This window comes from Cryptomeria japonica, chromosome 4 (assembly GCF_030272615.1).
Source record: "Cryptomeria japonica chromosome 4, Sugi_1.0, whole genome shotgun sequence".
Lineage (NCBI taxonomy): Eukaryota > Viridiplantae > Streptophyta > Pinopsida > Cupressales > Cupressaceae > Cryptomeria > Cryptomeria japonica.
In genome coordinates this window covers 125,455,400-125,481,225 of record NC_081408.1, presented here as the reverse complement: position 1 = coordinate 125,481,225, position 25,826 = coordinate 125,455,400, and the positions used below count along the sequence as shown (strand labels likewise).

The window sequence follows — 25,826 nt, the reverse complement described above, 5'->3', positions numbered from 1 at the left end:
TTATTTGGGTAATAGCTTCTTGCTTATCTTTGATTGTAATGTGATCTTTTCTAATCGGTTGCAATTATGACTTGTGTCTATATTGCATTATTATTAAGTGAGTGTTCTTATGAGGTCTTGCATTATTGAAAAGAGTGCCTCCCTTGATCTCTGTTTTGTTTGGTAAACTAGAACCTCCTGTTGCAACCATAATTATTGGAAACGTTTTGTTAGGTTGAATGTCATCCTTCTAAACAGTAGCGAAATGAAAACCGTGTAATTAATGATAAGGCTTATAGTGAGAAATTTAATATTATAGCGTGATCTTGATTGATCTTGTGTCTTTGTAGGAAATGGTTTGGCTATCAAACTCTCTTTCCCTTCTCTTTGCCTAATCATAAGATTTTTAGAAATGGTATTAAAGAGTGCATCGATTTAAATAGAATGTTTTTAAAACATGTGAAATTGTATGTGGCTTTCTGGCTTCATAGTGGTAGATGAAAGTCTTAAGCTTTAGGAATGAATTTGCTTAGCTAGTAATTTAATTATGAATGCTTAGTGAGATTCGAGAAAGCTATAGGAATGATGTTAATTCCTTATATAATTGTGAATTGTTAATAATTTCAGTACTTGAATCTAGAGTAAAATTGATTCAGTTATTTATGAAAAAAGCGTAATTGAAATCTTCCTTGAATAGATGTTAGTGTACTGAAAAGTACTCCCCGTAAATGTGACTAAACCAGTGCTGGTGTATTTGTGTGTATTGTAAGAAACCATTGCGTATTTTATGTGCCCATGGATTGGTGAAGTAATCAGCCATGGAGGATATGTTGCTTATGAGTATGGGAAACCATACTGTTTATGTGATGTTGCTTAATTGTTTCCCTACTGAGTACCAAACCTCGGGTTGTGGGTAACTCGGTATGTTAAGGGGTAGTATTCGAAGTAACCGTTCCTTGAATAGTATGGATTGGCGTACGAGTAATGTCGGCGCGAAGCGACTTTAGCTTCTCTACTTCGAGGAATGATATAGTTGTACTACTAAACTGTATCAAAGGTGTACTCAATACTTTCCCTTTTGATGAATCTATTTATAGGTTCATGTGTGCCAGCCTTATTCCTATCCTTTATTTGAGCATATAGATGTCAGTTTTCGAGCATTTTGTTGGATTCTATTGGAGGATCCTTTGCCTTGTCTTCATGAAAGGTAGGTTTATTCACATGTGCTACCAGTTAGTATGTGTTGGTGGGCATGTGGATGGACCATAGTCATGTATACCTCTGGCTTACGGCGAGTATCCTTCTAGGAACATCGCTATGCGGAGTGTGACCAGCGCGTGCCTTATCCGCGGGGTACACTGCCATGCGGGATACGTCCATTGCGTGCTTTGTCCGCTTGGAGTATTGCCATGCCGTGCTGAGACACGATGCGGGATGTGGTAGACATTTCCATGCGGTCTACCGCTAGGTATTGGGTAGAGCCATGCCACGTGACAACGTGATGCGGGGTGATGTCGAGGTGCACACTACCATGCCATGTGGATGTGTGACTTGGCCACACCATATGATGAGCTACTAGGATAGCTAGACGATTGTTCCTTCCTTCCTCGTTGGTGGCTAGCTATTAGTCACGCAGTGATGTAATGTGCAATTGTGATTTTCCTTTTAATTATTTATTTATTCTTTGGGGATCAGCAATTTATTCTACTTTGACTGTGAAGGTTTAGCCACGATCTTGTGATCTTGTGCACTTTTGATTTGGTGTTGAGATTCCGGATTATTTTCTTGCCTTACTGTTGGAATTGAGGATTTATTATCTTTACTCTTCTGTACTTTGGTGGCTGAACTGGTTTATCCTTATTGTTTTCGGATGCTGGTCTTGTGTTGCAATGTGAATTCCTCTCCAAGAACGTAGGAGACGGGCTTGGATGAGTGTATACGAGGAAGTAGACGCAAGGAACCTTGAGGATGGAGGTATGTGAGGCTGTGAAAGCAGCTAGTATCCACTACCTACCTATGAGTGGTGACTATCTCTTGGAGGCTAACCACCTTGCACAACAAGGGATATTCACAAAGGTCTTGTATGGAAGGTAGCACCGCTATGGTGTACCTAGCACCATCAAGCCTTTGAGTGAGACATTGGATTATTATGATCATATTGTTATTCTGAGATCAGGCATAGAGATGCTGATCGTGCATGTTATCCTTGACCGAGCATTAGACATGCTCACATGTGGCCTTTTCTGTTATGCATTCCAGTTATGTGGATGGTTATTAATTGTATCATGGAGTAAATTGTGTTAGCTTGTCGCTATGTTATGGGGCATAGTCATTGGAAAGGTTATCTTATGCCTGGCAAGTGTAAACAATTGAGTTATTTTGTTGCTCTTATTTCATGAAAGTTAATATGGTTGTAGAAATTGATGTTTTGAGTTAGTTCTATTTGATAAAGTTTTATGATAAAGATGGATTGGTAAAGGAAATTGATCTTATGGCATGTTTTTCTGTCATTTTTGATCGATGATTATGGTAATTGTTGTATACCTCTTTGTAATGTTTTAATTTGGTGTAATGAAAGGAAGGAATTTCCTGTTTCTCTGCTATGATTGTGGATGATTCCTAGAATATCTTTAAGGAACGTATGGTTTTAGATGTATCTTGCCAATGGATAATGGCGTTTGCAAAGGATTTTGCAATTATATTTCATTTATTTATGGAAAGTTTTCTATGTGCAATTTGATCTTTGTTGAATGAGTTTCAGGGCTGATGCGTACGACATGTTCTCCATCTAGCCTTACGACTTCCAGGAGTAAGTCGGAACCTAGGGGGGGAGAATGTAGTACCCCTACCGTAATCGATCTCTAACCTTGGTTTAATCTTGATTAGTTAATCGTAATATGATGTTACAATCAGATGTTTGATTTAACGCATAGCTATTGATGTGGTTCTCACACTAGTTATATGCAGGTTATTCAGTGTACCTATTTCGTGATTTTAGTATCGGACTAACGCTTTCATTAGATTTTATAAATGTATGCATGTATGATCTTTTGTTGCAGGAGATTTCAGGTGCGAAGTCGCATGAGTGCGAGGTTCGTCATCACCTGGTTTTGCAGGTTTGAGTGTACCCTTGTTAATCCCTAGAGTCGGATTAGGTGGTCGTGAGACCCTAGTTGACCTTCGTCGTGCTCTAGTGAGCATTGCCAGTCGTCGTCGGTAATCCCTTCTTGCTTGGGTTTGCGAGTCGTCTGTTTGGTTGACCTTCTCGATTTGCGTGCATGGTGTGATTGGTTAATTTGATGAATTAGTCCTTAGTAATTTCTTGATTAAATATATGCGTTTGTGCATTGAGGAGTAATGGATTAAATTAATCTGGTTTCCATTAGGTGATTTTCGTTGATATTGTATTGCTTATTTTAATTGGGAGTGAATTCGATTTAATGGCTGATTTCGATTATTAAATGCATTATATATATATGCTGTTGAAAAGGAAGTTTTATATGTTATCGCCATAGAGTTAATTGTATTTCGTTAGATTATTAATTTGAAAGGTTAAATTGATCTGATATGAGAAATCGATTGTAAAACTGAAAAGCAAGTTGTATTGTTGATATTGTTGAAAAGAATTAAATTTTGAGTATTATTTTTTTAAATAAAAGTTTTTATTCCAAAAATGGAAATTTTTGGGTCAACTCTTCCATATAACCCAAATTTGGGGAAATTGGAAAGGATGGACAAATTTGGAAAAGATTTTGGATGGAGAAAGATGGTTTTGGACAGCTGGAGATGGAGACTCCTCAGCAGATCTTGTCAGGAACGCGAGATCAGGTAGGATTCCATTCCCAATTTTAGTGATTGGTTAAAATGGAAATGGAAGTTGGATGTTTTTATGTTTTTGGATTGATTTAGTAAATTAACCAGCTTGGCTGGAAGTGTTTTTGAGATGTGTTAATTCCTCCTCTCTTTTGGGTGTTTGAAACCCTTGGGTGTTGAATGGAATGAGCAAACTATCAAGAAATATGATAGTAAACCCAGTTCGTTTGAACCGAACCAGTCCCTTTTTAAAACGAATTTTCATTGAATCAAAATTTGTATTCATTACCAATTTCGTGATGGACGTTTGATGAAATCCGAACTGTGTTTTTAAAAGAAATATATTATAATTTCGAACTGTGTTTTGTTTTTGGTTAGCGCTGTGTAAAAAACCGAATCTGGGCGTTTTTATGTATTTTCGGGCTGGGCGTTGGTTGTTGGTAATAACGTTGGATTGGGGTTGGAGGCGGGGAGCGGAGCTCCACCCGCTCCTCCTCCCCTCTCCCCCCCCCCGCATATTCCCCTGCGCCCCGCTCGTCCCTATGTTTCAAACCTCCCCCGCGCTGTGTGTTAGTCTATGCCCGCGGCACACTGCGGTGGCCGCAGGGCGCCGCGGACCTGCGGGCACCGCAGCGGCGCCGCCCGCATGGGCTCCCCTACGATTTCGTGTGGACGGCGGCTAGGGTTAGGGCACGGCCCGCCCAGCTCGCCTCCCCACTTACTTTTTTTAATGCGTTTTGTAATTTTAAGCATGGTTTAAAAAGAATGGTTATTGTAATGTATATTTTGTTTAGTATTTTAAAAAAAAAAAAAAAAAAGGGGGCATATGATAGTATATCATTTTAATGAGAGTAATTTTAATGTTAAGTTTAATTAGTTTTAATCTGGATTAGGGTGGCATATAGTGGTAAATGATAATTAGATATGGATTTATCTTATAATGGGATTATAAGTGAATTAATTATTCAATCCCATTTCTCGACCTATGCTCCTTTCCTGATTAAGTTTTAAATCTGTTGATTTTCGCAATTGAATATTGTTGCTTATATTCTGATTGATCTTGTTCTAGTAAAATTGTACCTCCCCTTCTAGCTGATTAGGGAAGATGGCTATTTGTTGTAGTATTGTTTAAAAAATAATAGAGAATAATGTGTTATTGGAAATCGTTGGAATACGATGTAAATTCTTCTTAATGAGGTTTTGTTGGAGATTAAATACCTTGTTTAATTGATTAATGGTTGTTTGAGTTTAATTAGTATGAATTTGGTTTAAAAACTCATTATGGCGTAATTTGCCTGTTCGATGCTTTGAAACTTAGGAGTTAGAAAACCAAGAACAACTTATCCCTTGATGAGGTAGATAACTGTAACCTGTTTTTTTTTTATCATGTAGAAAACTTGATCGTCGTTTAATGATTAAATCAAATTGTGGAAATATTGTCTTTTCTGATTATTGCATTGCGAGTTTAATTACTGTATTCGCTTTAATTATGGAATAGCAAGATTGCTTGGTTTAGTAGGACCCTGTCGTATGGATGATTTGGTGTTCCTGTTTTAGTCCTCGATTTCCGAGTTGACTGTTGTATTGTGGTAGTGTCGTTTTGATCATCTCCTCCTTGTGTGTGTGAGTCAAATGATGATTGTGGTTGACCGTTGTTGGTCAGGTATCTAGATTAGAGTACCGTCCGTAAGTGATTATCTTTGAGTCGTGTTTGACCTGATGATTGTATCTCCTTGAACTCCGTTCGTCTTACCATGGGTATTCTGTGGTTTGAGTTCGTCCGAGTTAGTCTAGTGTCGTATGGGAAAGTGGCTTTCGATTGGGGGTCGCGCCCAAAGTGGCTGCTGGGTAACCCGTCGAAAGTGAGTCTAATAAGTGATAACCTAAGTAGATTAGAAAATAATCTCTAAATAAGATAATGTGCCTCACACATGGGACGAATGCTATCATAGATTCGGCATGCTGTGAGAAGGCTTGAAATGGCAAACTACCTTCCTTGTCTTCACGAGAGGATGTGTGGGTCCACATGAGGCTTGGATGGGCCGGAAGTTCGGATTAGGTTGCCAGGGTTACCAGTGTATGGGCCGGGACCTATGAAGACTTGCCATGGTATCCATACCAGGTCATGTGATGACACTTGTCCCTACGTTCGCTAGTGTGTTGTTGTTTTGTCCTGTTTTGAGTACCTTTGTGAGTCGTCCTTCGTCGTTGCCCTCGTGAGTGTCGGTTTCATGTTAGACCCTTGGGTGGTGATGGTTCAGTTTTATGGATGCTCTCTTGGACTCTTATTTTATCTTTGATCATGTTCAGCTGGATCCTGTTCCTTGTAAGGATCGTTTATGTATTTATTGACCGATGTGGTCGCTTGTATAATGTTTATGTATCGCCTTGATGGCTGGATTGTATGGTGTAACCTCTTGTACTCTTAACCTTATTATTTATCCGAGGGGGTCTTGCAGTTGAGCAGACCCGGAGATGTAGCCCTTTAGGGGTGAACTCCGAGATCATTATGGTGTTATGTGGTGTATTCTCTTATGTCTCTTTATTCAGCTTTTTCATGTATGTTTATTTTATGTAAAATGGTTAAGTGGATAATTGGAATTAACTATTAATGCTTATATTCATTTCTTCCTTGAATGCCATGTTAATCGAATGCATAATTGGTTGAGATGCGATTTATCGTTATGCATGTGTGAAATCGTCCTTTTAATGCAATAAGTTGGAATATGGAATAATGCATCTTAGAGTAATGAATTATACTTAGTTGTTGTTAAGGAATTTAAATATGCTTGGTAAGATCTCTTATGTTTTCGATGAAAATCCTAGTGTGTTAGAACGTTAAATGTATGGTTTGTAATTCTAAATGAAAATATTGAATGAAGTTTATGAATGGATCTTAAATGATGAATCTTCGCTTGTGAATTACATTTCCCTCTTTTGAAAGGAATTATCTTGAGTATGAATTATTTCGTTGTTAAGATAATTAGCTTATTGGATTAATCATTTGAGTTAAGTGAATTGTGATATTTAAGTAATCTCGTTGGGAAACTCTTTAGGAGTTGGTTGAAGTCTTCCGCTATGTAATCTGAATCTTTGGTATCTTGTTGCATCTTATGTGTTGTAACTTTAAAAATAAATTTTGCACGCTATTCTTGTAATTTTGGCTTATCCCTTCGGGGTTTCCTGGTGGGGCATTACAGTATTGAACTTGAGTTCTATGATGCATTGCCAAGATAAATTGGCATGTTCCCAAAACCGCATGAAATGTTGTATACTTCACTTGGACATTAAAACATTTTTTCCTAGTTTAATAATCTTTAACATTTGACAGCAATTTATAGGTTTCATTGTTAATTAGCATTGAAGTATTTAAGCATTATAATCATTATTTACTAATGGGAAATAAGCATTATAATCATTATTTACTAATGGTAATCAGATCTTGCTTGCATACTAACATGTCAACATATAAAGTTACTTTCTAAATTGCATTACATTATTATCATATTATCTAAATTATTCATTAGTCATTGATTGCAAATAATGAGTAAAAATGCATATTAGAAAAGAGCATACTAACATGTCAACATATAAATTTCTTTCTAAATTGTACTACATTTTATCATATTATCTAAATTGTTCCTAAATCATTGATTGCCAATAATGAGTGAAAATACATATTAGAAAGAACATTAAAAAAAATTTACATTGGAAATTGCTTGCACTGCACATATCTTGCATTTCACCCAAACAGGTTTTACTTTATTAAAGTTGACTAGTTAATAAATATTTTTTATTTTATAATCATAAAACATTATAACATTAAAAATCCAAAAAAATAATAATTAAAATGTTGTTTCCTAGAGAGCCTATTACTCTGCTAGCACCAAGGCCAAAACCTCCCTACAGGTAAGCATCTTCAATTAACAACTCCCAGGTTTTACTTTATTAAACTTGACTGTTAATAAATATTTTTTTATTTTATAATTATAAAACATTATAGCATTATAAATCAAAAAATAGTTAAAATGCAGATGTCTGTTAATAAATATTTTTTTATTTTAGAATTATAAAACATTGTAGCATTATAAATCAAAAAATAGTTAAAATGCTGCTGTCTAGAAAGTCTATTACACTGCTAACACCAAGGCCAAAACCTCTCTACAAGTAGGCATTTTCAATTAACACCTCACATTATTACATTCTTGTTAACTTTGTTTAACGAGATAGCCCAAAAGTAGCCAAGGCCAAAACCTCCGTACAGGTAAACATTTTCAATTAACACTACCCATCATTACATTCTTGTTAACTTTGTTTAACGGGATTGCCCAAATGTTACCATAATACACATTACATTCTTGTTAACTTTGTTTGACGAGATAGTCAAAATGCAGCCATAATACTTTGTTTAGAGAGATAGCCCATCTGTAGCCATAATACACGCTCCTTTATAAACCAAATATGCCTTCCTCCATTTCACCAATCTAATTCAAATTGATTTGACAAAACATGTCAAAAAAGTCTTCCGGGCATGGTCTTAAAGTCCATGGCTTAAATTATTTTAGATCTTTGTTCAAGGCAGGAGTCCATCGGGATTTAAGCTTCTATTTTTACGAAGATGTGATCCCATGAAAAAATTATTTTTTTGTTATGGGATTATTTGAGATTTTTCCTTAAAAAAAAGAAGCCTCTACTTTTTATGTCGGCAAATTTAAGCAGGTGACAACGGGGTAGGGCTAGAAATTGCTGCAGCAGCTTAGGAACATCTTATGCCACTTGTTAATCATCTGAATTTTAGAGGGAAAACGTAATTTATTTACCATAAGCTTTTCTTTAAATTTAGGAGCTTGAACTTAAACTGATCTGCAATACAAAGTTCATGGGACTGCCGACAACTTTAGTACAAAATTCATGGGGCAGACAGCTTTAAAAAATTCCTAAACAAATCTCAACAGCTCTAGCTCTATTTTTTAAGAAGCCCCCCTCCATGGGACCCCAGCCCAAGACCCTACAATTTGCTTTGTCAGGTGAGTTTCTCAAATGATTTCCTACGTATTGAGGGCCCGAGAGCCCACTACAAATGGCATCCATCAAATAAGTAGGGGAAAGGACCCAATAGTTGTGCACCCTAACTTTGCACTTCTCAAAATCCTACTTGGAAATTTCTAATCACTCCCAATTTTTTACAGCAGCTTACTCGGCGAGTCTCCTGCCTATAACTAAAGTTTGAGGACCACATCACCAAATATGATGCCACATCAGCATAGTTTTTGCCAAGGTGCAAAACAGCCCCAAAAAAGTGAGACCAATAGATGTGCTAAAGGGCCCCAATACTTGAGCAGTTGATGTGGCATCACATGATTGGTTGCTTTTTACAACAAACAGTAGATTTCATTCAATTATTGTTACTCATCATAGCAATAACAACTTTAAAGTTTAAATCACTACTATTGGTGCAATGTTGTACAAAAATTGAACCGTCACTACTATTGGTGCAATGTTGTACAAAAATTGAACATTGAATCAACAAGTATAGGGGTATTAACGCTCAACTACTAGGCCCTTTCCCCAAGTTGCTTCCAAAAAATGACATCAAAACTAAGAGAAGATGAGAAAGGACTAAACGTACAAGATTATATAGAATATTTGAATGGATATTATTTTTTGACAAATGAATGAATATCTATGGTTTTAGCAAATCATCCTAGATCACACTGAAAGACCAGTTACCCTCTCTAACAACACTATCGAATTTCCAAATAGTAACAAGCTTTCCCACATTTATAATTAACCATCATATAAGCTTGTGTCATTTATGATTCGAAAAATAACGATGTGAAGCTTAAATTGCCAAATAGACACGTTCTGTGCAAACGCGGATTACTATTTTTAAATGCCTTAATCAAGAACAACAGAAAAATTAAAGTAAAAAGGAAGAATAGTGTAATGAAGCATTCCAAAGAAAACGGGTGCAAACAATGCAATCATATAACTCTATGCAGGCAACAAATTGGAGCTCCCCCATTCATTCAACCCACGGAAACCACAAGATAAAAAAAAAACCAAAGTAACCGATATTTTTTTGGAAAATCCCATCAATCAAATCGAAAACAGAGTCCTATCGATACTTTCTTGCCATGGGATGCATGGCGCATACGATGGGGGAGCTCCATTTTGCTCCCTGCATAGCCGTTGCCGAGATACACAGGATGCCAAGAAATAGATTTTTAAATGATTAGGCTCCCCCCTCAATGTCATCATCATTGTCACCCAAAATACAACTACTCTACAAAACCTGGACAAACGTATTGAACACGCTCACCAAAACAAAAATAACGTTGCTAAGAAAACTGCAATCACATATTTAATTCAATATTGCTAAGAAAAGAATGGCAGCGATCCCATGAGGTTTCATCAGTTGGGCACATCATTTACTATATGATCAACTGCAGCTAAATGACCCGCACTATCAAGATACATCCTTCGTCTGTCATTTGTTACATTTATTTCATTTCTAATGTGGTCTCATGCCCAGATATTGTTCTGTTCTTATTTCACCTGAATGAACTTTAGGAAAGTAGTAGGCCTCCTCCTCCTGATAGCTCACGCTCGATCTCTCTTGAAAATGTCAGAAAATCAGAGACCAAAGAACAAAATTGGCTTTCTACTGTCTACCTAAATAAAAATTACTTTGAAACAAGTTGATACGATACTAGCTATGCAGAAATAACCAAATCTGAGATTAGCTGTTACTCAACAGCCAAGTTCTGAGTGGAAATGTTTGCAAAACAGAACAATTTGCTTCATGTATTCCTAGCACAATAACATACGGATGTGCACTATTATAAAGCATAGACTTCAAATGGATTGCACTAGAAAGAAAATGCAGAATCCTTGTCTCTGAAAATTATGGGTCTGGTATTTAAGCATGAATTTACGATAGGGTATGGAATGCAAGTAGCATACAAAAAGACCATCCTTTCTTCCAGACAGCCCAGCCTGCTAAGAAGGAACAACATTAAAACTTCGGTGAAGTGAAAAGTACAACTAAATATTCAATGCCTACAGATTTCTGAAGTGAAGAAATACAAGAAGGCCAAACAACACAAACCCAAATTCATGTTGTCTCCGATCAGGGTGGCCCAGCAAAGTGGACTTTGACTGCACTCGACTAGCATTTAATAATTTTATGGCAATCGCCCTTTAGAAGCTGAGAGCATATCACATTGGCTCTAATGAATGGTTAAAAGAAAAAGTTTTTAAACTATCATAAAAATAAATTTTAAACCTCGATTCTATTCATGGGATCGGTTCTAATTCATATTAATCAGTTCATTCATCCTCAAGGAGGCAATTCTCCTCCTGGATATTATAAACCATCACATAGAGTGACTAAGCAACAAACAACAGAGACCAATCTCTCTATGACAATCATTACTTTCAAAGATAACTCTGCTAATCACAACTCAGCTGCCTGTGGAAAGTACCTACTTGTTTTCAGAACATTTGAATACAAAAAAAAAAGTACTCTGACAAATCTCCTACTAGTTTGTCAGTTCCATGATGGCACTAACATTTGAATACAAAAAAAAAAGTACTCTGACAAATCTCCTACTAGTTTGTCAGTTCCATGATGGCACTAACAATATCTCCATCAGCAGCTTTGAGAGCTTTGACAGCCTTGGCTTTTGACACTCCAGCCTGTGTCATGACTAACTCAATATCCTTTGGCTCAACTCCACTGTCATCAACTTCTTCATCTTCCTCTTGAGCGGCACTAGATGATTCTGGCTTCATGGTTAAATGACTCATATCAGGAGCTTTGAATTGCTCTGCAGCTTGTGTCTGCAACTGAGAACTTAAATCCTCAATCTTAGCCTCACCAAAGACTATGTATGTATCTGAAGCTGGACTTTTGAAAACATCAGGCTTTGAAATAACAAATAAAATCTGCACGATGATTTTAAAAAGAATATGTTAATACAGAATTTTATTTTTTAAATCCAATCCATATGTTCGCTATTCTCTATAATAATTAAATTGAAAACAAATAATTAGTCATAGATTCTAGCAAATCAACATTTTTGCTTTTCTTTATGGTAACCCTTGTGACACCAGGAACAGGTTTCATCCCCAGCTTTAGCATAGCTTTACGACTCTTTTTCTCACTCCTACTTTGCTTCGACTTTCCATCAGCACCTTGCTCCCCTGGAAGAAAATTTGAGGCCACAAGTAAACATTGTCGATTATAAACAAGGTGGAGTAAACCAATTAAAATATAAATATATTTGTAATATTAAATATTAAAAGAACAAAGATATAAAGTTAGTTTTCTACCTTGAGCATCTTCCTCATCATTGTCATCCTCCTCATCATCATCATCTTCATCCTCGTCATCATCTTTATCATCTTCTATGATGGGCTCATCAGACTTCAAATGATTGAAAGAAAAAATAAAAAATGTGAGAACATTCCTTACAGGTGCCATTACAGCAGCAACGTACATATCATGCTCGTTTTACCAATGCTTGTAGACATCAACTTCTTCCACATCTTAAATTATATGCATACAAGCAACAGATTCAGAGAACAAATGTTATCCTAACCAATAAAAGACTAATGTTGGCACTCATGTCTGTTTTATTCATTGACGCACTCTCTACAGGAGAATTGCTCACAGCCTTGCCTATTTACCATGCACTGAAGCACACTAACAGCTGGACAACTGCTGCAATCTTAGCCTCCTACAATGGAGTAAAGCATGCTGCAAACTCTAGGAATACAGATCAAGAGTGTGATCAATGATTCCAAATTTCCAACAATAGATAAATTTATTAATTAAATTTCTTACATTAAATTTCTGAGCCCAATAATGCATAAAATATTCTTACCAACTACAGCCATATATTCCTCTGTATTTAAATGAGACCATAAATCAAACTTGATTTCCAATACTTCCAATGACAGCTACAAGCTTTCAAATTATTCCAGAGCTTAACAGGCCATTAATAGTTCAGATTCATCAATAGCTAAAGCTAAACCACAAGTGCTATCTGTCATGCATTAGAATTTAAAAAGCTGCTAAACAAGAAGTGCTGTCTGTCATGAATTTAGAAATATTATCTTCCAAATAATGGGGTTCCTTTGTTTATTAAAAGAAAAAGGTGCCGTATCAGTAACCTGACCTAGCTGGCTAAATTTAGAAACAGATTTCAAAATAAACAGTTCTATGTTATCACTTCCTCCTCCAGAGGCACTGTAAGCACTTCAGCACGACCTTGTGAGAGAATTACACAAATCAGAGTCACTAATACATCCAAATTTTATACAATTAAGTAAGCCATTTATTTCCTAAAGAATTATTGTCTTGATATCAGTTTTCTGATTCCCAACCCACAAACATTTCCCTGATCCAAATCATTAAATGTTAATCAAATCGTAATTAATTTACATTTTTGAAGGCTAAAGGAAATATTGCTCCTTTTGGATGTAACTCGATTTCTTACTAGTTTCAGATATCTATCTCATAGATAAGTATCCGATCACCTATTCCTCTGTAGAGTAATAGCTTGAGATGAATATTTCTTAATGCATTTATTCCTATGCATTAAACCAATGTGATGTCGACTTTTTTATTTGATCCACAGCACTGAATTTATCAGCAGTCAGACAAGTGAGTGTCGACTGAGCCCCAGTTGACCTAGCTGACCTAGCTGGCTAAATTTAGAAACAGATTTCAAAATAAACAGTTCTACGTTATCACTTCCTCCTCCAGAGGCACTGTAAGCACTTCAGCACGACTTTGTGAGAGAATTACACAAATCACTAATACATCCAAATTTTATACAATTAAGTAAACCGTTTATTTCCTAAAGAATTATTGTCTTGGTATCAGTTTTCTGATTCCCAACCCACAAACATTTCTCTGATCCAAATCATTAAATGTTAATCAAATCGTAATTAATTTACATTTTTGAAGGCTAAAGGAAATATTGCTCCTTTTGGATGTAACTCGATTTCTTACTAGTTTCAGATATCTATCTCATAGATAAGTATTCAATCACCTATTCCTCTGTAGAGTAATAGCTTGAGATGAATATTTCTTACTGCATTTATTCTTATGCATTAAACCAATGTAATGTCGACTTTTTTATTTGATCCACAGCACTGAATTTATCAGCAGTCAGACAAGTGAGTGTTGACTGAACCCCAGTTGATAGTTGAAATGAGTCTTTTGGTTAAGACAGGGTGACTGAGTATTATATTGTGGAGACTTGGTCTGTCCGTTAGGTGGTAGTTAATTCAAAATAGGATGTAAAATTTGTAGTTATCTTATAGCTTTATGTACTTATCGTTATTCTCAGCAAAAAAGAGATAGTGAGGGGTCAATTAGCTGCCAGCGAATTGTGGGGGGGTTGATTATCAGTTAGAAAGCACCAGTTATAGAACTAACTGCCGTTAATTTAGGATTGCTTGAATTAAAGAATATATTAGTACTGGTAAGGAAGAAAAGGCATCATTGACACAAGATCCATTTTCCTTCCCTGTGCTTGAATTAAAGAATATATTAGTACTGGTAAGAAAGAAAAGGCATCATTGACACAAGATCCATTTTCCTTCCCTGTGCTGGAGTTTCAGCAGCTGAGGCTTGAAGATGAAATCTTTCCGGTGGATATTTTAACCATCGTGAGGACAAAAACCCTCAGAGTGAAGTACTAGTTCTAGAGTATCAATAGAATCATCAGGTGTATGCAGTTTGAGTACTGCAGTGTCCAATAACTTATAGTTATATCAGTTTGCTAGATTTCCATTTGAATGTAGGTTATCAGCAGAGATTAAAATATATGCAAGTATAACAAAGATTTATAAATTATTGTCAGAGTATTTCTGTGTCTGTTATTTTTGAATTTACTAAGAGTCTTCACAGCAGCATCAGTATTTCTGTGTCTGTTATTTGAGCATTTTGTGAATGTCATTACAGTGGTATCAAAGCAAAAATCTTGTCTGACAATGGAAATGAATGGGAGTGGAAGACCCATGACCGACAAAGAAAGATAAGGGTGCATACAATATAACATAATCAGCACCTAGATGAGTCCACATCACATGACTGAACTATCCATAGTGGGCCAAGGAGTAGCAGTAAGTCAGGCAAGGATGACTGAACAACTGACAAGAATGCTGCAGACTCAAATGGATATGAGCTCCACCATTCCACTGAAGAACCAGGATAATACCAGAACATGACTGAGATGAGGAAGTTCACATGCATGCCATCATCCAGTAAGTTCCATTCCAAAACCCTCAAAAACCCATGTTTTTACAAAGGAAAGAACGAGTGGAAACAGAAACTTCTTCAACAAAGGAGTTGGATGGGTTATTTGGAGAATACCAAAGAAAGAACGATGATATCAAGGCAGCAATACCATTTGACAGGTATTGAGAATTAGTGGGAAAGGGTGTGCAAAGGAGGAATCAGAGGAACAATCAAGGCAATGGCAAAAAGCAATTGCACCATAGAGTAAGCAAATTAACTGCACCCACATTCAATTACACCAACAAAATCTTCACTACAGCTTGTTTTAGAAATTGCAACATGTAAGTGAATGGAATTCAATTTGCTACCTTGCACTTGAAAGGTGTAGCATATGATTGGTGGCATCATGGCCTTACCACACAAGGACATGGCCTTGTGCAAATATTTGAAAATAGACAGATTTAAATACAAGGATGAAGAATGGATTTTAGTGAGCTAACCAAAATAAAGAATGAAACCTCAGTGGATGCGAATGTAGCAGAGTTCCACAGAGTGGTGGCCATGGTACCTAATATTTTCAAAAAGAGGATCATTTCCTCTTAGTTGAGGGATGATTTGAGCCTCTTAAAGGCCGCCTCATTAGGGCTTTTGCATTGCCATCATTGCAGAAAGCTATCAGGAAGGCATTGACACTTGATCCATCTATGCTAAGGAACAAGTTCACATCACAATCAAAATAGCTCACTACTGGATTCTAGAAGAGAAACTTTCAAAGGTAGATCAAGCTCATATCCACAAAAGATTATATAGCAGCCATTTGCAATGAGAATGGATGACATCTCCAGAAATGAACTCAGGAGAGAGAAGTTCCGCTTGCAAAGGGCCACGGGAACCTGACGACAGATGCCTTGGTAAGGGCCAAAGTCCATTACACAAAAGGCATCTCGTGAGGAGAATGAGCCTAAAGAATCAGAGCCATAGCAAACCATAGAGCAACCCACAGCAGATAGTGACAATTTGGAGGACAACGGCAGCATTCTTGCAGCTTTATCAAGAGCATCATTACATCACCCATCCAAATGTTTGGAGTGTTATCCACACAGCAGATTGTTATGTTGATAAGAGGGCCACCCACAATTCCACTGATAAAATCTTAGCAACCTAGAGATGGTTAAGGGGCCTCCAAAGGATTTTGGGAGTTTCGATATTATTCTATGAAACAGATTCACCATTCATGCACAAAGATCATGTGACAACTGACAACTAAAATTAACCCTAAAGTGACTATGAGGTGTGTGATAATTTTTATATTGTGGGGTAAGGAAAAACAAATATTGTTTTAAACTTTTAAGAGTGCAATGGTTGCATCTCCTTGGTGATGCCAGAACTACCAATCCATAGAGTTGAAGTTTAAGTTGCAAGGAAAAGATGTAACTCTTAAGAGTTAAGAGTTACAGGTCACCATTAGTGATAATAGCAGAAAGTATGGAAAGAACAATCCAAAAGGGAGATGTTTCTTGAGCAGCAAGTTGCTTGGTGATGAAGACCATGCACATTGCTTCATCTTCTAGCAAGCAACATAGCTAGCGTATTAATATTCAAACTCTTTTGGATGCACATTGCCTCTAGGATTGCCACTAAATAGAGGAGCAACATATTATAGAGTGGGAACCACACTCAAAGCCTATCATGATCACTCGTTACTCCCACTTGTGAATATATAAGGAGGAGATTAAAAGTAGGGAATTGCAAAAATGGGCCACATCATGGTACTCGTGAAAAAAAAAGGATGCCATCATGAGGATGTGCATATATTATAGAGCCTTGAATAATAAGACAATAAAAAATAAGCATTTCATTCCTAGGATCAATGAGCCAATTTTCTGAGTTACATGGAGCAGTCTACTTAACGGAGATGAATTGAGATCTGACTATTTAGTGGTCAATTGAGGGAGTTTGTTTTAATATTTTGTGATGTTTTGATATACAGAAAAACATGTGAAAATAACATAATGCACCTGGATATGATGGTTAGAATTTTTGAGCAACAAGCTCTGTTTGTAAAAGAATCTACTATTTTCCAAGGAATCAAGTATGAGTTTGATGTCAGGAAGATTTTGTAATTAGGCCATGCAATTAGTTCTCAAGGTATGTTCGAGCCTTTCAGGATTGACCACCCCCTACTACACTAGCACAGTTGAGTTTTCTTTCACCTATGCAGATACTATAAAAGGTTCATTAAAGGGTTTTCACATCTAGCAACACCCTTGATAAATATTGCAAAGAAAGGAGCTTTTACAGGTTCATTAAGGGGTTTTCATATCTAGCAACACCCTTAATAAATATTGCAAAGAAAGGAGCTTTTGCATGGACAAATTTAGCATAAGAAGTTTTTAATAAGCTTAAGAAGATAAATAGTTCTGCCCTGTCCTTGCCATTCCACATTTCTCACAACCCTTTGCTGTAGGGTGTAATGCTTCAGGAGAGGGAGAGGGGGTTGGAGCCATCTTAACGCAATAAGGGCATCGCAGAGCATTCAATAGCCAAAAACTGAAAGATTCAATAAAAGGATTTTCCATTCATGACAAGAAGATGCTTGCCATTATACATGCTTTGGCAAAGTTCACAAAGTATATAGTTTGTCATATATTTCTGGCAAAAACAACTTAAAGTTTATTCTTAGCGGAACAAGACTTGAATGACATGTAGCAACAATAAGTAAACTCCAAGCCTACAAGTTTGATATTAAATATATAAGGCAAAATTAATGTAGTTATTGATGGTTCTATTTCTGCCATTCCATTTTATATGTATATCATTCCCTAACTTTTACAAATTTGGTATTGACTAGCAGCAAGGTACCAGCAACAAGTGACTTGGTTCAACATAGCCAAACATTCTATGAGCACTCAATATCACCCACCCACGACAAGCTCAAAATCAACAAAAATCTTATGCATCTCAACACGACATTAAGAGAACATGAGGTTGGAAGCATGGTCTTCCTGCACTTGCAACCTTATAGGAAGATTTCCATCAAGTGAGATGGGGCTGAAAAACTCAAACCTCACTTTCACAGGCCTTACATTATTGTGAAAAGAATTGATGAAATAGCTTATGAGTTAGAATTGCCAACAAGCAACCAGATTCACAATGTTTTCCATGTGTCTTGCCTGAAAAAGGCACTTGGTCAGTATATTGCATCATCAGTTGATCTGCCACCCTTGTACAATGAAGGGGAACTCATATTGGTTCCGAAGGCCGTCATTGACATACAGGAAAAGAAACTGAGGGACAGGCCTATCAAAATGTATATGGTCTGTTGGAAGAACCTCCCCTCAAAGGATGCTACTTGGGAGGGGCTAAAAAAAATCAGTCCATTCCATTGCTTGGGTTGACTGAGTCTCTGTCAGCAGTTAGAAATGAGGAGTCTACAAAGCAAGGCAACTGTGTCTTCGTGTTGAAGTAGCTTGGTCTGCCAGTTACGTAGTTGTTAATTAAAATAAGGGTGATGCATTTGTAGTTATCTCATAACAGCGTGTACTTGCAGTTATCTCATAACAGCATGTACCTGTAGTTATTCTCAGAGAAAAGAGGTAGTGATGAGTCAGTTAGATGCCAGTGAATTGCAGGGAGTTGATAGTCAATTGGATACACCATTGGCAATTATGGAATTGACTGCCATTAATTTAGGATCACTTGAGTTTTAGAATATATTAGCACTTAAAAAAAGAAAAGGCATCATTGAATATTGACAAAGAAACCATTTTCTTTTCCTCCGCTGGGCATAGAGTTTCAGCAGCTGTGCGTGGCTGTGGCTTGAAAATGAAATCCTTCTGGCAGGGATATAAATCATCATGAGGACAAAAACCCTCAGGGCGCAGTACAAGTTTTAGAGTGTCAACAGAATCATCAGATGCGTGCAGTTCAAATACTAGAGTGTACAGTAAGTTGCATCAGATTGATAGATTTGCATTTGAATGTACATTATCAGCCCAAATTATTAAAATATAAATACATATAATAAGATATATAGTCATCGTTGGAGAATTTCTGTATCTATTATTTGTGCATTTAGTAAGGATCTTCACAGCACTTTCAATATTTCTGGTTCTGCTATTTGGGCATTTCGTAAAGGTCATTAGAGCCAACTTCCAATTAGTCAGGAAAAACACCCCTGCCAGGCAAACATGGCTGAGACTAATTTGATTTTCATATTTTATTATTTGTAGACCTGGTGTGAGTCCTAGCATTAGGAGTATTCCCAAGGCCGTCTCACAGAAACCCATAGAACACACAAGGTGCAGACATACAAACCCATAGCTGATAGATATAAAATAATGTCCCTACAGTAAAATATGGCACCTAATATATTGTTATTGATGGCACTAATATCAATCCATACATCCGTTGGAACAATTGCTTGTTAGAATAAACAGTACTAACTTCCATGTCATCATTTTGCAAATGGCTTTGGTGAAAAATGTAGCAGACAGCTTGATAAGCATATCATAAGTCCAAGCCTGAGCGTGAGCAGCTGCTAAAGAACTAAGTGCTCAGTTGACAAACAATTCATTAGAACACAAATTGTTCTGCTGCCATTAAACGATTACGTACAAATGACGAGGAAGCGGCTCCTACCTTTCAAACAGTTCAAAAGAAGTGAAAAAAAATATATTATCACGTGATCAAGTGAACAGCCACTCGGATTTTCTAGCTAGGACTTGTCATTTCCATATATTAGCAAAAGACATTTGCAAAATGCAGTAAAAGATTGCAATCATGTACGTTATCCGCCTCTTTTACGTTCTCTCAGTGCACTCAACCCAACTATGTTGTGCCACATCTGTGTAATCAACATCTAGCTAACAACAATAAATAATAAGATATTAATATAATTGTAATTGAAAACTGAAACACTGACATCGATACATAGGGGCTTACCAAATCTCTGCCTCCCATAACCATTAGAAAGGAAAATATCCAAAAATGTTTCTAATGGTATAAATATCTATCAAAAGATTTTCCAAGGTTTACATTTTCCTTCAATTTCTCATCAAAATTGTAAACCTAGGAATTTAATATAAAAGTATCAAAAGGTTTTCTGCAATTCACAAATTTTACAACTACAGAAGCTATTCGGTGATGAGATTTTTTGAAGATAACGTTTAGTAATAGAATATTAAAAAAAATTGCGAGTCGCATATAGTTTTAGATAGGATTTATCCGATTTCGCATCCATTCGAGAGGAATCAAGCAAAAGATCCATAGTACTTAATTACAAAATTCACTAATGTCAAACAAATCCGAGATTTTCTGATTCAATATTAAAAAAATTGTGAATTCGGTTTACAATTTTTTCTTTTAACAAAAGCTTTTAAATCGTGTTTTTACTGGGTGTCAAGCAAATAGGATCAAAAGAAGGCGAAAAGCTAAGCACTTTACTTATTATAAAATGGGTATTCCGAAAACCTAAACAGTAGTTTAATATACAAAAAAAAATGAAATGGTTGTTATTCAGAAAACCAAACAAAAGAAAGGGAGGCATGTTTTTGAAGTGAGTGTTCAGAAAACCTAAACAGAAAAACTCTTTCGTTACCTGAATCTTCTGTTCTTTCAACTGGGCAGCGAGGATTTCCTCCTCCACTTCTGTAGGCGCTGATACGGAAGGCATATTGCTTGCTGTAAAGAAATGGGCAGCTTCTTCACAAAAGACTGAGAAACAGTGAGAAAATAATAAAGGGAAAGTTCAATATATATGACGAGGTTTATTTACGTTAGCTTAAAACCCTAAAGGCCGTGTAAAGTAAACGAAGCGTTCGACGGAAGATAAAATATCTCGTAAATACATCAAGATTACAATGGGTGTTATAAAAGGTTAATTATTGCAATTAGATGTCTTCTCCTCTTTTATTAATTGGAAGATAACATATCTCGTAAATACATCAAGATTACAATTGGTGTTAAAAGGTTAATTATTGCAATTAGATGTCTTCTCCTCTTTTATTAATTGTATTTTTCAATTATATCTTAGTATTGTTATATATTGTAAACCAAATATTTTTTATGAATAGGTCTTAGCATTTTATTAATTAGGAAATAACAGTATGCATATTTATAAAAAAGATGGATGGTTACGAGATCATATTTCAAAAGTCAAATAAGACTAGGTTCGGAACAAGAAACAAACATTAAAACCAAAGTTACTAAGTGGTGAGAGCAGCAAGAGGAGGAGGTGACAAGTCTTGATCACTCGGCTTGCCTAATAGATCTGTGTGGTTCAGAGTGATATTAGGAAGATCCCACCCTTCATCAATTTCTTTATCTTTGTCTTTATCTTCAATGCGGATAGAAGAGATTGTCGTCGAGTGAGGATAAATTAGCAGCTAACCATCTAGTAGCACCACCCACCGATGACCTAGAAGTGCCCCTAGAAAGCCACTCAAAGTACCACCTCAAGGGGAAGCAAAGTGGAACATTGTTGGCCAAGTCATGGCACACTTCTATGGTTGTTGTTGTGATGGGGAGAAGCCTAAGATAGAGGAGCCTAAGTATCATGAGTTGAGAGACTTCTATCCTTCCAAATATTGAAGAGAATCTCCACCCTAAAAGCATGCTAAATCTAGGTACACTTATGAGGAATGTGAGGCTAATCCCCCAAGAGAGCCATGTGCTAGGAAAAGGGCTTTGGTTTAAAGGATTGAAAGAAGTCATAAATCAAGTCCTAGAGTTGTTGAGCTTGAGGACAAAACCAAATGAAGTGTTTGAATGATTCCATGTATACACAAAAAAGGGCAACAAGGGTCTCGAATGCCCCTATGGAGAATCCTTGACACATAGGTGAGACTTGGAAAAGATTACACCAAGAAAAGTGAGTGAGTTTGAGCTCTACAATAACTAACCAAATATTGAGAAACATGCATTGCCAAATCTAGACTAGCAATTACAAATGTCATTTTATGTTTAAACTGGACACCATATGAAGATAAGGAGAAAGTTGGAGTGATAACCAAGATGTGACTTGGAGTTATAGAAAGTTGTGTAAGGAATCCCTTTCTAATCTTTTCACCATAGTTTGAAAGATTGAATACCAATTTTGTGCATCATCGCAACACAAATGCCCCCCATAACAGCATCAAATGTCTCTTAATCTAGATGAGAGAAGCAAAACTTTTCCTTGAGCTCATTCTAAGACATGAGACTCATAGACGATATGGAGAATAAATCTCAAGGGCATTACATATCTTTCTTGTGGAAGCATAAGGCTTTGACCTAGGGCAATCATGTTAGAGGGAGACTTTGATTCTACATAATAGGGGACCACCAAATATTACATTAATTATGAGAGAGGTCATCCCTAAAACCAAACCCATCTCATCAAAGCCAAGGTTTGACTACTTCCCAAGCATGCCAAATGTTGGTGTAAATAATTATTCATCATGGATATTATTACACTTACTTAAGTTTACTTAGGATAATGCATTACATAGTAGTTTGGATATGAGACACTTGGGTGTTTGTGCCTCATTGGGATAGTGTGTGTAGAAATTCCACCTCTTATGGTGTTGATCTTGTTATTACACTATCATATCCACTTATTGTGGAGTGATAATTCCACCTTCGGTGGGTGATCCACCTCATGTTGAATATTATATTATTTCTCCTACCTACCCACACCTATTTCCTACCTACCCTTGTTTCTCATTGAGCCACTTGTCATATTTGTGTGCTCATACATCCATATGGCCTTGCCTATATAAGCAGGCCTCTATTCATTGTATTGGTTAATCCAGTTGATCATTTTTATATTGATGAGAATACAGTTTGTTCTTGTCATTTTATTGTCTCTTTTATGCTTTTCATTGTGCCCTTGATCTTGGCAAAATCCAACATGGTATCAGAGCTATTGGGGCTTCGTTGATCAGTTTTTGGAGACATCGTGGAAGGCTTCTATTTTCGGATTTGGGGATCTTCATTTTTTGGAGGCATCTTACAGCGATTTGGACATCACCGTTGAATCCGGGAGGCCATTTCCATAAATTTTGACTATAAAGTCGACCTATTTTGGTGAGGAAAATTTTTTTCCCCAATTTTGCTTATCGTACGGATTTTTCGAATATTCCCATATATTTTTCAAAAAAAAATTTTCATTTTCTGAATATTGTTTTTGAAAAATCAAAAAAAAAAAAAAAAAATTCAAAAAATTCGAAAAAGATTCAAAAAAAAAAAAAAAGCAAAAAAAATATTTTTTGGGGGGTCCGCAGACCCCCCCGTGCTGTACACGTACCTGTCTGTAGGTACTTTTCGCAGGGCATCGTACCCGCGTAGGACACTACCGCACATCGTACCTGAGCCGCCGTCGAGCGCCGTCGCCGAGTTCACCGCAGACCGCACAGTCGGCCGCTCGCCCGTCCGCAGCTCCGAGCGCCTCCCGGCAGCTTCCCTCTCCTCCAGCGCCCGTACCACCTGCAGCCGCCGACGAAAACTCCGCCGTCTGTCCGAGCAGTGCCCGCTTAGCCCGAGCACTTTCCGCAGCCCCTCTGTCAGCCACTCCAGCTACGCCACCCCCGCAGCACCGCTGCTCCGCCCGGGTTCTCCACCGGCAGCGCGTCCTCCCCGGTCCTCGGCTCACCTGCAGGGGCCCACAGCCAGCCATGCGGACAAAGACAGGTGGACCACGCCCGCCACGTGGCAGGCGGCCACTGGCCCGTGGATAAACAAATCCGTACGACACGCAGCTCACCGTACGCCCAATCAGCAGTACGGACAACCACATCACCCTGCACAGTCAGCATTCCGTACAGTACGGACTGCACAGTCAGCAGTCCGAGTCATCCGTCCGTACGGTACGGACGCCCAGTCAGCCAGGCAGCGAAGTTTTCATGACGGTCATACGGCCGTCAAATTTAACACAGTGTTTTGCTGACGTCAGCGCCACATCAGCATTTTTTGAAAATTTTTAAACCCCTCTCCATTGGGCTTTTCAGTTTTGCAGTCCAACTTTGAAAGGCCATATCTTGCTCATTTTTGCTCCTTTTTTGGTGCAATTTTTTTTGAAATGGGCTAAAATTTCGTGATCTTCGCAGTGGTGTGGTTATTTTCTGATTTTGATGCACAGGTTTTTCGGAATTTGCGGATTCTCTCAGCTGTACCTGTCCAATCCTCAATTCTGCAACTTCAAAGGCCTCGTTTGAGCTCATACGACCTCCTTTTCAGGTGCCGTTTTTTTTGAAAGTGCTTATTTTTTCGTCTACTTTCAGAATCTATGATCAGATTTCAGATATTTTGAGTGAAAATTGTACTTTCAGATATTGGTCTTATTTGGCCTATTAGGTACTTGTAAATTGCTTGGATCTTAGTTAGATCTCTTGCATCATCAGTTGAGTCTCTTTTGGCCTTCATGAGGCAGTTGTAAAATTGTAAATCATAAGTCCACTTTGCCATTTTTTACAAGTGGCCCATTGTATTCGCACTACTTATAAAGTGCCAAAATCATCACATTTGGGGGGGTTCTTTGATTGAGTGAATTTGGGGGGGTGTCTTGTGTGATTGTGCCTCTTTTGTGCTCTTTCCATTCTTGTTGCAATGAGTCCTAATAAGTTTCCACCATTAACTCCACATAATTATGCATCATGGAAAATTAAAGTATGGAGTAAACTAATGGAAAAGGGTCTCACACACTACATAGATGGAACAATAACAGCACCACCTGATCCTAAGGCTGATCCAAATGCTCACTTAGAATGGCTCACTAAGAATTGCATGGCTCTTGGAACCTTACGCAAGTATGTATCAGATGACCTCATTTTCCACATTGAGAAGTGTAAAACAATTAAAGAGGCTTGGGATATGTTTCAGAAATTGTATGGACAAGTTGATGAAATCAGAGGCTATCAAATTGATAATGAGCTCACCAACTTAGATCCCAAGAATTTTGATACAATCCAAGATTATGTAACCAAAGCAAATGAGCTAAGAGCAAAGCTAAAGGATTGTGGAATAGACAAAAAGGATGCTCAATTGATATTCAACTTGTTGGACAAGCTTGCACCAGAGTATGCAGCATTTGTATCAAGCTTCCAAACTCATCGTTTGACAGTGGGGAGTTCTTATGTTATGCCTTCTTTTGAAGCTTTCACAGAAATGTTGATATTGGAACAATCCAAGTTGTTGAACATGGGGCTTCTCAAGTCTTCAAAGTCCAAGGCTTTGGTAGCAAATCAAGGAAATCAAGGAAGTCAAGGCAAAAATTCCAACAAGAAGAAGAAGCAATCTAAGTCTCAACCACAACAAGAAAAGGGACAATCATCCTCTCCATCACAAGGCAATCAACAATCCTCTTCCAAGAAGGGGACAACACCTAAGAAGGATAAACCAACTTGTGCATATTGCAAAAAGTATGGTCATGATGAGCATCGATGCCACGCAAAGCAAGTTGATGAGTTAACCAATCTTCTCAAGAAAAACAACATCAACTTGCCATCCGCCTACACAAAGAAGGATTCATCTTCTTCCTCCTCACAGTCAAAAGGAAAAGGGCAAGCATTTGTGGCTAAAACAAGTTCTTCACAGCAATGGATACTTGACTCGGGTGCCTCCTATCACATGGGTTCTACAAAGGAGCAGTTTTCTTCATTAGAGCCATCTAAGGTACCTCACATTTACATAGGTGATGATACACAAGTAGAGGTTGAAGGGAAAGGTTCAGTTGACATGGATGATGGAACATTTCAGAATGTTCTCTATGTTCCTAACTTGTCTACCAACCTTCTCTCCA

The 25,826-nt window shown here is 37.4% G+C and overlaps 1 protein-coding gene across 1 annotated transcript; it reads right to left on the bottom strand.

Moving 5' to 3' along the window:
- Positions 1–11,062: 11,062 nt before the first annotated feature.
- Positions 11,063–20,896, bottom strand: LOC131074123 (nascent polypeptide-associated complex subunit alpha-like protein). The gene is made up of 4 exons (XM_058010682.2): positions 20,649–20,896; positions 12,130–12,223; positions 11,873–12,000; positions 11,063–11,742 (listed from the first exon to the last, which is right to left on the bottom strand). Exons 1-4 carry the CDS (start codon positions 20,721–20,723, stop codon positions 11,407–11,409), a joined length of 633 nt encoding a protein of 210 aa, XP_057866665.2. The 5' UTR covers positions 20,724–20,896; the 3' UTR covers positions 11,063–11,406.
- Positions 20,897–25,826: the final 4,930 nt, after the last annotated feature.